The sequence below is a fragment of the Cololabis saira genome, chromosome 14 (genome assembly GCF_033807715.1).
Source record: "Cololabis saira isolate AMF1-May2022 chromosome 14, fColSai1.1, whole genome shotgun sequence".
Classification (NCBI taxonomy): Eukaryota; Metazoa; Chordata; class Actinopteri; order Beloniformes; family Belonidae; genus Cololabis; species Cololabis saira.
In genome coordinates, this window is record NC_084600.1 from 1,256,042 (window position 1) to 1,268,672 (window position 12,631).

The following is a 12,631-nucleotide window of genomic DNA, read 5'->3' on the forward strand; positions in this document are numbered from 1 at the left end:
TCATCCACATGAGAAGCTTTGATTAAATCCAAAAGACAAAGATGACGTGCAGGGTACGTAAATAATTAATTTAGTCTAACAAAACTGTATATTTTCAGCAGTGTTTGTGATTTTTTTTTCATGACATGAAATGTCATCAAATCCATCTCATTATTCATGCTGCACAAAAAAACATAAATAAATAAACAAAATGTGATGGATGAAAAGTTCAGACCTCAAATTCTTTGCATATTTTATTTTTCTTATGATTTTTTTTCCCAACTCACACATGTCATATTTTACATCTTTGCAATAAAACATGAATACAATAGTTTTTAAGGGTTTCATAGATCCAAAAATATTTAACCTTTTTTTGGATACGTAAGTGTAACCTGTCGATAGAGTATGTGCATGTGCGCATTTGATCAAGATGGCTTCACACATACAGTACATCTCACGTGTCGTCCTCTCGTCCCTCCTCCTGACCTCTAATCAGCTACAGAATCATGATATTGCTTACAACGGTGAGGTTGTAAAACTTAGAAGTACACATGAGCAACGTCTTAAATACAAACATCAATGCACAAATAATCCCGAAGGAAGATGGACCTAAACCAAATGACAGCCGACCAGAAAGAACCAAGCTAATAAATAATGATATGTGATTGGTGCAAAGTGCAGATACAAAACAAACTTTTACATTGATTTGATTCTCTCTTCTTCTTTTTTAAAATTGTTTTTTTTTTAAATAACCAACAAATGTGTGTAAGTGAAGGTTTCCTTTGCACTTTCCAGTCTTATTCAGCCGAGTAAGTCTCCCGCCAAGCCTGAACCAAGACTATATGTACATATTTGACAAAACAATCACCAAATATACAAAGGAAATCATGTCGGTCTCGTGTTCGTCATCCTCGGTGGCACAGGCAAGATCGCTTACGCTCCAGCTCCTCCGGCAAAACAATCAGCATCCTCCTCCACGCCACCGTTAGTACTGTCAGGCCCATCAACATCATAATAATTATTACACAGTATTTTACATACAGCAAGTCATTAATAAATTAAAGGTGATAAGCGCAGTTTGAGTAGTGAAAGAACAAGTGTGACTCTGAAAGGATGCAGAGCCGTATTTACACAAACCTCAGATCTAAGCCAGCTGTGGGCAAAACAAAGACAATAAAAAAAAAATGAAATGAAACTAAATCAAATCGAATCCCAGACAATTTTTCAACTGTGAATTTCAGATCGAGCCGCGAGCACCAGTCTCTGAGCGTCGGGTGAGCCTTTCTAATCAGTTAAGATACACAGAAGGAATCCTCATTTTTAATCCGTCCAAATAATCACCAACTGAATATCACCGGAAAAGTAAAGAGAGCAAAATCTGAAGGAGAATAAAAGAAAAGCAAGAGTGGAGTACGCCGTCTGTGAAGACTGAAAGGTACGGGGAACAGCAGCGTCCCCGTCCTGGGGGAGACGCTAGCAGGGAGGCCCGCTGCACCTCTGCTCCACCTGCTCCTGGTTCTCCTGGCTCCACACGGCATCGGTCTGGTGTGCTAGCAGGTTTTGGTATGTATCTGCTGGGTATTATGTGTCTGTGAGTACACGCGTGGCTGCATACAAGTATGCAGAGAGGAAGCAGTTCCCGTCAGCGCTGTCATGTCCTCAGATCGGGGGAGTAGAGCCGAAACGTCCGCTACTGTTTTCTTTTTTTCTCTCGTGTGGGTACCTGTGGTTTCCCTGTGTTGCAGATACACGCCAGAATGTATCACGTCTTCTCCTCTCCTCTCTGCATCCTGCTCTTCCTCACGCTGTCCGCCTCAGTACCTGTTCTGGTGTTCGTAGTGCCAGCGGTTGAAGTCTATGTTGAACGCCACGATGCTGCCGGACGCCATGCCGGTGATCAAAGTCCTGCAGGAGGAAACGAGAGAGAATCACGCCTGCTCAACAAATCACCATCAAATTAAAAGCGTCAAAATATCAAAAAAAGCAAAACAATTTAACAGTCTCATCCAGAAATAAAGAACAACAGCAAAATAATGTGTAGGAGAGGGAACAGGAGGAAGCAGAACGCTGATTTAGTCCCGTCCCTTCCTCACAATATAATATCATATATGCCAGGGGTCTTCAACCGGGGGTCCGTGACCCCTAGGGGGGCCGCGGAGGTACTGCAGGTGGTCCTCCAACTTAGAAAGAAATAAAGGCAATTTGAACCAAAATAATTTGTCAGTTAAAAAAAAAAGAAAGAAAAAAAAAAGATTTTCGCAACCATAAGGCGCACATAAAATTATTTTTTCTTCTTAAAAATGTGCTGCGCGCCCAATGAAACGGTGCGCCGTTTCTATTACCTGTATTACGGTAATGTAAGGCGGACGGCCACCATGAGAACGGTAAAGGGAGAAGGGGGCGTGTGAAGCACCCGTGAGTTGCGGACGTGATAGAGACCATCCACGGACGTGGGGGTGTGAAGCACAGAGCGGGTGGAAGGAGCGTTTCAACGCCAACCACCATTCGACTGAAAGCAGTAGCGCTGGTGGAAGAAATGAAAATTGGACATTTTCATGGAGGTCCGTCCTGGTGCTTTCGCTTCATGAAACGGTCCCAGCGCAGCAGCAGCGCCCGGCGGATTATATGGAAAAGATGGAGAGCTTCCGCTCATTCTGCAGCTGACAGATCACCGACAAACGCATCCAGCCCAGACACATCACCAACACGGACGAGGTGCCGCTCACGTTCCACATCCCGGTGAATCTCACGGTGGAGAGGACGGGGGTGCGCGTCGCCGCCGTACGCTACGCCGTAGGCTAGCGCGGTGGAGAGGACGGGGACCGTCTGGCGCAGCGGAGATCCGAACAACGGGGTATGAAAAGTCGTCATTTACTGTTGTGCTTGGCTGCCACGCTGATGGACAGAAACTGAAACTTCAGAAACTATGGTGATTTTTAAAAGAAAAACTTTGCCTAAAGAGACTTCTCCAGCTGGAGTCATTATAAAGGCGAATGAAAAGGGCTGGCTGGATGAAGGGATGATCGAGTGGCTGAGGCAGGTCTATGTGCGGCGACCCAGTGGTTTTTTCACACATCATGCGTGGGCTAACGTGTCTGCTGGGACTGTTGTTCGGGCTTTTGCAAAAGCCGGCATTTCAGAGGGGCCGCACGGCAGAGAAAGTGACTCTGACAGCGAGGAAATTGTGACTGGCGCAGCTGAATTAGCGGAGCTCTTTAATGCAGAAAGCGAGGATGAGGACTTTGAAGGGTTTGATTAATGTAAAAACTGAAATAAAATACAATCAAACTAAGTTTTGCTCCCGCTCTATTTTTAAATAAGCACACGTGTGTGCTTGTGTGTGTGTTCTGCAGCGCGCCTGTGTGTTTTGCGGCGCGCACGTGTATGTTTTGCGGCGCGCGTGTGTGTAATCCAAAAATTACACACAAAACTGAGGGTGCGCCTTTCCACACGGTGCGCCGAATGGTCGTGAAAATATATATATGATTGAGATAACGCTATTAACAGGCGATAATAATCTACTTTTGACAATAACTATTTAGTCTACAACTCTACATAAATGATTCCCATGATGTGAGTCATGTGACTAATTTCAACTTTGGAGCGGAAAAACCAGCTAGCTAGCTGTTTAAGAAAAGAAAATTTGTTTGCGAAATTGACTTGGCTATTTCATATTTAACGCTAGTTTGACCTGATGGATAAATTTGTGACAATAACGAAGCCTAAAGCTGGAGATTGTAACGTTCCAGCTCAGCCTAACGTTACTCCTTCCACGTCTGACAAGGACAAAGTTTCATCAACCATAAACACATGTAGCTAATAACCCAGTCAGGAATTGGTTAATAAGGTGATATAAGCAGAATAAAACACATTCAAAAGTTATTATAAGCCAGGCTTAAAACTTGAAACATTAAAAGAAATGGAAAAAATAAGAATTCCAAGCGGGGTCCCTGCTCTGTTTTTCTCTCATCCAAGGATCCCTGGGCTGAAAAAGGTTGAAGACCCCTGATATATGCAATAGAAAATATAAAAAAAAAAATTAAAATAAAATAAAATAAGAAAAGAAAGAAAAAACTACATAATAATAAAAAAAAAAAAAAAAAAATACAACACAAACAATGAATAAACAAAGATCCAGGCATAATGAAGCCTGTGTGTGGTACCTCTGGTCGTGGGAAAGGTCCATGGCCCGGATGCCGGCGTCGCATCCTGGGTAGATGTACAGCTGCTTGAAGTCGCAGGCCTGCCACACCTCCACCACGCCGTTATCCCCCCCGGTCACCAGGTTCTGCCCGTCGCTGCTCAGCAGGATGGCCTGCGGAGGGAATTGGATTAGATTCAACTTTAATAATCCCCAAAGGGGAAACTTCATTGCCACCATGGCCACAACAATACAACATAAGACAATCAACGATACACATGAACAATATCTACACCTAGGGACAGCAGTGGATCAATACAACAGCAAAATAACCAGAAAATGACCCCCCAAAAAAGGGAGATAAAAGAAAAAAGAATACAAATCCATTTAAAAGTGCAATGTGCAGGACAAGTATAGCAGCAAATGAAACAGCTAAGAATATAGCTGCAATTTAAAGGGAAACGCTCGGCATGAACTCATGTCTCCAGGGGAAAAGGTTCTGACTAGGGCTGTCAAAGTTAACGCCTTAATAACGCGTTAACTCAACGTCCTCTTAACGCCCACAATTTTTTTAACACGCAGGATTAAAAAAAAAAAAAAAACGCGCATTATATGATTTCTGGCGGTGGACGGCACCGTAGCTTGAAGAAAAGTATGGTGGATTACTGCGTGAACTTTTTTGAAAAGCGAGGAAAGATGGAGAATGAAAAGGAACTTTTGAACGGCAAGTTCACTTTCAAAAAGATGCAGATGGTTCGCTGGACAAGACTAAAGTTATTTGCATGTACTGTCGATTTGAAATGAATTACTATCGAAGTACGTCGAGTCTCAAATACCACTTGCAGCCAAACACACGACTGATGCAGTAATATCCCCCCGCCCCTTCAAAAGCACACTCACACAAAAAAAAACAAACAAAAACAAATTAAAGCTGCAAGCAGCGATGAACGGGCCCTTGCGCGCTCAATTTGCACCAATTAAGGTCAAGGACTCAAAACCGAGTCCGATGACACCACCCACGATTCTTTATGTCAAACCATTCAAGTTTTCTTGGGGAGCGGTGTTGAGACATTAGGCCACGGCCATTAATGCAAACCATTAAATATGCGTGCAAAATTTGGTGACTTTTGGGGCACGTTTAGGGGGAAAAAAGACCCTCATTTCGTCGTTTGACTCGTTTGACTCGTTTGACTCGTTGAATGGTTTGACAGCTCTAGTTGTGAGTTGAGCTGCAGCTCGGTCTTACCCGTGAGGAGTCGTTGACCTCCATCTGCGCCAGCAGCTTCCCGTTGATGCTGAAGTTGCAGAAGCGGCCCCTCTCGTAGTAGATGATGCAGTGGCCCTCGCTGGACACGGAGATGAGCCGCGGCCGCTGGCACAGCTCGGGGCCCTCCAGGGCCCGGAGCAGGTCCCCGGTGATGGTGTGGACCAGGCACGGGCCCTCTGACGGGTCGGACAGGGGGGGAGGAAACATCACACATTTGTCATGGAAATGTAAATGTAAATGTACTTTATTTATATAGCCCTTTACAGCCACCTCTAGGTGCACCAAAGTGCTTTACAGAATAAAACATGCAGAAATACAACATACAATCATAAGACAGAGCAAAAAATAAATAGAATAAAAGAAAAGGAGTAAAAATGTATGTATGTGTGTATATATGCATGTATATACTGTATATGTATGTATGTATGCATGTATGTTGAGATCAAAGTTGATGTGAAAATAAGCTCTGCTCTGCTGGACCGACCTTTGGCTCCACTGATGACCAGGCCCAGCTCAGCACAGACAGACACACACACCACCTCGTGGTCGTGGCCCGTCAGCACCGCCCTGGGGGCGGGGTAGTCACCTGGAACACACACACACGTGCAGCTCAGCTTACTAATCACTACATCCCTCTGAACAGATTTGTGTTAGGTTGTTTCCCTAAAATAGAGGGAATGCGCATGACGTCACAGATGCAACTTCACAGCAGATTACGCCCACTGAGTGTCAGAAAGACTGAGTGTCAGAAAGATTGAGTGTCAGAAAGATTGAGTGTCAGAAAGACTGAGTGTCAGCGTAAACTTTCAGTTTGAGCAACTGGAAAACATCTAAAATGGGAAAGAGCTGTTGTGCGATCGACTGTACTCATAGATTTAGCAAGAAATCAGAGTTATCGTTTTACAGACTGCTGAAAAATAAGCTTAAGAGACAAATGGATCGCTGCAATTCACAGAAACAACTGGATTCCAGGCACCAAAACGTGGATTTGTGGTTCCCATTTTGTATCAGGTAATGTTGGATTTTTGGGTAGCTAACGTTAAACGGTCAAATCATAAAGTTCGGTGTCCTCATCACTTTAATTTCTACAACAAATCCTGCCTTGAAGTCGGACCAAGCTTCAAGACTTTTGTAAGCCTTCAAGCTTTACTTCGTGTATTTCCCCGGCGTAGAAATTAAGTACATATAAATATCAGGAAACTGGATTTGTGGCCAAATATTAATGTCCATGGACCACTGGTTCTTGGTAACTGTACCAAATATTAATGTCCATGGACCACTGGTTCTTGGGGTAACTGTACGGGTCACTATCAAGTCCAGCTGCCTTTAATTTAAGCCCATAATCGGCTGTTATCCCGTCTTCTCCACTAGTTGCAGCTGTTTTTGCTGATGTTTTGCCACTCAGTGCCAGTAAGGGGACGTGGTTACGGGGGGAAGTGACGTCAATGCAGACCCTCTATTAGTCACGCCCGCAGCAATGCTACTCACTGTTGTTGGGGTTGTCCCCTATAATGTGATGTCGCCCGCTCCAGTACCACAGAAGAAGAGTGGCGTCTCTGGAGCCTGACACGATGTAGCAGTCTCCCCCGATGTAGGACTCTGACCGAGCGAGACACGTCACCACGTCCCAGTGGCCGAACACGATCTGGGTCAACTTCCCTGTGGAGAGGGAGGGGCCGGACAACAGTGGGATTTCAGCAAAAAAAACAACAACCACCACCAGCTAAGACAGGGGTCGGCAACCCAACATGTTGAAAGAGCCATATTGGACCAAAAACACAAAAAACTAATATGTCTGGAACCGCAAAAAATGAAAAGTCTTGTATAAGCCTTAGAATGAAGGCAAATGGTGAAAGGAGAAATCTCGAGAAAAAAATTGAAATGTTGAGAAAAAAGTCGAAATTTCGAGAAAAAAGTCGAAATGTCGAGATTAATGTTGAAGTACAATCTCGAGAAAAAAGTTGAAATGTTGAAAAAAAGTCGAAATGTCAAGAAAAAAGTCAAAATTTAGAGGAAAAAGTTGAAATGTCGAGAAAAAAGTCGAAATGTCGAGAAAAAAGTCAAATTGTTGAGAAAAAAGTAGAAATGTCAAGATTAATGTTGAAGTACAATCTCGAGAAAAAAGTCGAAATGTCGAGAAAAAAGTTGAAATGTTGAAAAAAAGTCGAAATGTCAAGAAAAAAGTCAAAATTTAGAGGAAAAAGTTGAAATGTCGAGAAAAAAGTCGAAATGTCGAGAAAAAAGTCAAATTGTTGAGAAAAAAGTAGAAATGTCAAGATTAATGTTGAAGTACAATCTCGAGAAAAAAGTCGAAATGTCGAGAAAAAAGTCGAAATGTCGAGATTAAAAAGGAAAGGAAAAAGGAAGAAAAAAAGAGAAAAAAAGAAGAAAAAAAAGAAAAAATAAGAAAAACAGAAAAAAGAAAAACAGAAGAAAAGAAAAAAAAGAAGAAAAAAAAAAGGAAAAAAAAGGTCAAACATTTTTGAAAAAGCTCCAGGAGCCACTAGGGCGGCGCTAAAGAGCCCCATGCGGCTCTGGAGCCGCGGGTTTCCGACCCCTGAGCTAAGAGGATGTTCACAAAAACAACAAAAACAACAAAAACAACAAAAACAACGCTCCAACCCACCAGTTTCAGTGGAGTAAACGCGGAAGCTCTTGTCCCAGAAGCCACAGACCAGGATGTAGCGGTTGTCCGCCGTCACCACGAAGCAGTGCGTGTTGATCTGGATGCTCTGGTCCACCAGGTCGGTGATCTGACGCTTGTTCATGCCTGAGTTGTTGGCTGGGCGGGAGACAGACATGTCAGTGCTGGATACAGAGCGAGTACAGACCAGAGTACAGAGCAGCGTGAGCCACACAGATGTTTGTTCACCCACCGATGAGGGGGTCCATCTCGATGGGCAGATGGTGAGCCTGCTCCAGGGAGTATCCTGGGGCGCCACGGAGGCCTGAGGGGAGCACAAACCCCACATGTCACAGTCATATATACGTGGATATTATGGAAACAACACACGCTTTCTTTTACAGTCCAGTTTCACTTTAATTACTGAGTAAAAGCCAGGTAAACATTTCTGTAATTATTGGGTAAATACTTAGGAAATAGAATTACTGGGCAAGTAACTACAAGGTAAGTACCTGCCAATTTCCAGGTAAAACATGGTAACTATCAGGTTAATTACAAGGTCAATAGAGTCATTTACACCCTCGGGGGTACCTGCACCAATCCATTGATAATACATAAATCAATAATGAATGGGTAAATACCCGGTAGTTATCCATGAAATGTATAGTAAATACAAGGTAACTACATGGTCATTGAAGTGTAATTAGCTGGTAACTACCTCAAATATAGGTTATCATTTCTTGCTAGTTTGCAGAAAAATACTTAGTAATTACCTGGTACTTACTTAGAAATAATTCATGTAATTTCAGAGTAATTACATGGTAAATTGACTGGTAGTTACCAATATTAACCTAGTAAATACCTGTAATTTCCCCCATAGTTCCCATCTAATGTCTTAGTAATTACCTAGTAATGTTTAGTTTAAACAAACAGGCATTTACCATGTTATTACATGGTAAATACACATAATTACATGGTACAAGAAAATATGTAATAATTACCTAGTACTTACTGGGTAAATTACCCGGTAGTTACCATGTAATTACCTTGTAAATACAAGGTACTACTAGGTAATTACAGTGTTATTACCATGGTATTACCTGGTTATTACTGTACTATAAAAGAAAGGGTTACTCAAAAGTCACAATTTGTCCTACTGTACTTTTTCATAATCATTTTTCATTTTCTCCCATTTAAATTCAGTTACTGGGGTCGTGGTGGGGCGGTGCTGATCTCCGCAATGTGAAGCCTTGTATAATAATTGTAAAAAAAAAAAAAAAAAGGTTGCTACTTTGCAGATTTCACCTCTCACGGGTTGTTTTTGGAAAGTAACCCCCGCGAAGAACCAGGGATTACTGTATACAGACACGCCGCCCCTGATCATGTTATCTTGATGTATAACGCCAAGCCTGCTGTTGAAATGAGATCATTAATCATTTTCATTGAGACTTTACTGAATAAGGCTCAGAAAGGCCTGAGATCACCTGATACTCTGGGAGGCTGGAAGTTATGACTTTAATAACTGCACGGCCTCCTCCTTGTCCATATCTCCTTTAGATGAGCAAACTTCTCTAATAAAAGGTCCGGCGGGCGGGACACTCACCGACTGTGTTGTGCCAGCGGTTGACGGCGAACAGCCGGCTGCACGTGACGGTGACGGCGGCCGGGATGCTGAGGTGGGGGAGCGTGTTGGCAGCGACGTGCGTGACGGGGGAGTTGGAGGGGAACTTGAGCACCATGATGACGTCCTGCTGCATCTGATCCTTAAACATCAGAGGACTCTGGGGAAGGAAACACTGGTGAGACAGACAGAGAAAGAGAGGAGGACAGAGAGGAGGAGAGAAGGGCAAAGCCAAGGGGGGAGGTGGGGTGGGGGAGGAGGGGGAGGATGGAGACAGAACGGATGACACGGGGGGGGGGGGGAGGAAGGGAGAGGTATATTAGTGGGAGAACAGGGTCAGAGCAGGTGCACACACTGAGGGCGGCTGGAGGACCGGGACAGGAAGTGGAGCCCTGGTTGCTCGGGGGTCAGGACTGACGGGTTGGGTTGACATGGAGACACGGAGGCCTCGTGCTGCCGGGGGTGCAGGGACGACACGGAGGCTCAGGCCTTCACCATCACCATCAAACACTCGGATGTAGGGGATTTCTGACAAACCTCCTCAGCTTTCACAATGGCAACAAAGTACAATGGAAATCATCGCTCTGGAAGCCACGACCTACTGGCTGAAGGACAAACCCTCAATGTTTTATAACATTTGGGACTAGGGCTGGGGATTGATTCAAATGTCAAGAATCAATTCGATTCCGATTCTTAAGATTCAGAATCGATTATCAAGATTTGATTCGATTTGATTCCGATATTGATTTGGGTTAGTGTTATTAATACTGTTTTTTGAGCTGTTGCATGAATTACCATATTTTTCGCACTATAAGGCGCACTTAAAAAGCCTTTAATTTTCTCAAAAACCGGCAGTGCGCCTTATAATGCAGTGCGCCTTATATATGATCATTACGGTAATCTGTTACTGTAGTCAGGGGGATTGTAGCAACTGTAGTTGGTGTCGCCGAAGTAATGGCGCTAAAAACGTCAGGAATCGTCACAGACGTTCAAGACAACAGCAGCGACGCCAACTCGCATAATGCCGACTTTGACGAGACGGAGCAAAGCTGGTTTTTATTTCGTTAATAAAGTTTGACTTACAGTACTTTTCTTCTTGTTTTTTTTTTTGCATTTGCTGTAGGATTTTGTAGCATTTCCTGTAGCGCAGCTCCATCAGGTAGATACGTAACTCAACCCCAGCCACTATAGTACGGTATCTTACCATATATTTAGTGCGCCTTATAATGTGGTGCGCCTTATATATGGAAAACGTTTTAAAATACTTCGTTCATTGAAGGTGCGCCTTATAGTGCGGAAAATACGGTATATGACTGTATTTATGCAACGTATTAATACTAGTATTATATTGAGATTCAACAGCAAGTATTGGCAGCAAATGATGCTGTAAGGACCAATCAGCTCCCAGAATGCTGATAGAACTGCTTTCAGAAACATCGTGGGTCAGAATTACCAAACAGATCCAGGGCAGCAAACAGAGACGGATGAAATCTGTTTTATTATTTCCCACATTCTTATAGTGCGAAAAATATGGTAATTCATGCATTCATTTTAATTTTTTCCATTTTCAATCTATTTCGGTTTTTAGAATTTTATGCAAAAGTAACCCCAAGAGTATATAAAGTAATGAAATATAGACAATTTATGCAACTATAACTGAAAACTGTAATGTTTTCATACCTTTAAACATATTTAAAGGCAAAAACATGGCACCAGTTATTCTCGTGTCCAACAAAACATTCCTTTTTAGGGCAAAAACAAAAAAAAATACCAAAAGTTGTAATGTAATGATGAAAAATAAAATAAAATCGATCTTTAGACATACAAACCGCTTTTTAATAATTAATATGAGAATCGGAAAATAGATTTTTTTCAACACAGGCCAATTTGGGAGCCATTCTTAGACTACATCGGAGCAGAGAGGCTTCTATGGACTTATCTGGTCTTATATTTCTAGAGAAGCCTATACTTGAGTTTTAACCAAGTGGAATATTCTAACACCTCACTGCCTGGATATTTGGTCATGTACCTATTCAACTGTTAACAGTCTTCTTTCCCCTCCTTCCCTCCCTCCCTGTTTTCTTTCCTTCTTCTCTATATATATTTACTCATTTTGCTTCATCATCGTGTGTGAATTCCTGCTCAGTGTGTAGAATATGGTGTTCTTATGTTTCCTTATGTCATGTTTGTTTACTTTAAAACCAAAATCAATAAAAATATCTATAAAAAAATAATAATAAGAGAACATTATTTAATGATATGATCATTAATAAAAACGCTGTATTTAAAAAAAAAAAAAAAAAAAAAAAAACAGCTGTTTTTTAAAACACATGTTTATATGTCGGGCGTCGGCTGGAGCCGGCCGTCTCCTCTGCAGGCTTTTGGAAAGCTAATAGTGAGTTTGTCTGCGACTGTGGCGGTTATTCTCACCAGGTGCATGGCAGACGAGCGCGGGGGGTGCGGCTCTATGAGCAGCTGAGACGGGACCTGACCACAGAGCTGGATCTGGGTCTCAATCACCTGTACACACAAACACAACACAGAAGATAAGAACAACACAAAACAAAAACAAATACAAAGAATTTCATCCTTTAACAATTAATATCTTAATTTACATGTGCAAAAAGGAGTAGGAAGAAGTGTAAACTTATTTAATCCTACCCCCATTCACTAATCAATGATCATTTATTAACAAGTATTTATGATAACTAACTATACTATAATTATACTCACACACTTTACTCACACACATACCTATACACACACACACACACACACACACACACACACACACACACACACACACACACACACACACACACACACACACACACACACACACACACACACACACACACACACACACACACACACACACACATACAGTTGAATATTTCTATATATTTGAACACACATGCCCATATAAATATTTATATAAATATACGTATATGCAGACCCTTAAACCCCTTCCTCTTTGTACCTTGTGAAAATCACATGCTT

At 42.4% G+C, this 12,631-nt stretch overlaps 1 protein-coding gene across 11 annotated transcripts in view; it reads right to left on the minus strand.

Annotated features, from left to right (window-relative positions):
- Positions 1-231: 231 nt before the first annotated feature.
- LOC133459446 (neurobeachin-like) overlaps positions 232-12,631 on the minus strand; it is a 176,825-nt gene continuing 164,425 nt past the window's right edge. For 8 of the 11 annotated variants that reach the window (XM_061739381.1, XM_061739380.1, XM_061739379.1 and 5 more), the window contains 9 exons: positions 12,062-12,151; positions 9,614-9,806; positions 8,264-8,335; positions 8,014-8,169; positions 6,876-7,046; positions 5,872-5,973; positions 5,367-5,563; positions 4,143-4,294; positions 232-1,884 (listed from right to left, as the gene is read on the minus strand). In XM_061739381.1, coding sequence (XP_061595365.1) covers positions 1,794-1,884; positions 4,143-4,294; positions 5,367-5,563; positions 5,872-5,973; positions 6,876-7,046; positions 8,014-8,169; positions 8,264-8,335; positions 9,614-9,806; positions 12,062-12,151 — 1,224 coding nt within the window. In that variant the 3' untranslated portion in view covers positions 232-1,793. The remainder of the gene's footprint in view (positions 1,885-4,142; positions 4,295-5,366; positions 5,564-5,871; positions 5,974-6,875; positions 7,047-8,013; positions 8,170-8,263; positions 8,336-9,613; positions 9,807-12,061; positions 12,152-12,631) is intronic. The other 3 variants (XM_061739382.1, XM_061739376.1, XM_061739375.1) reach the window with 1 other exon arrangement.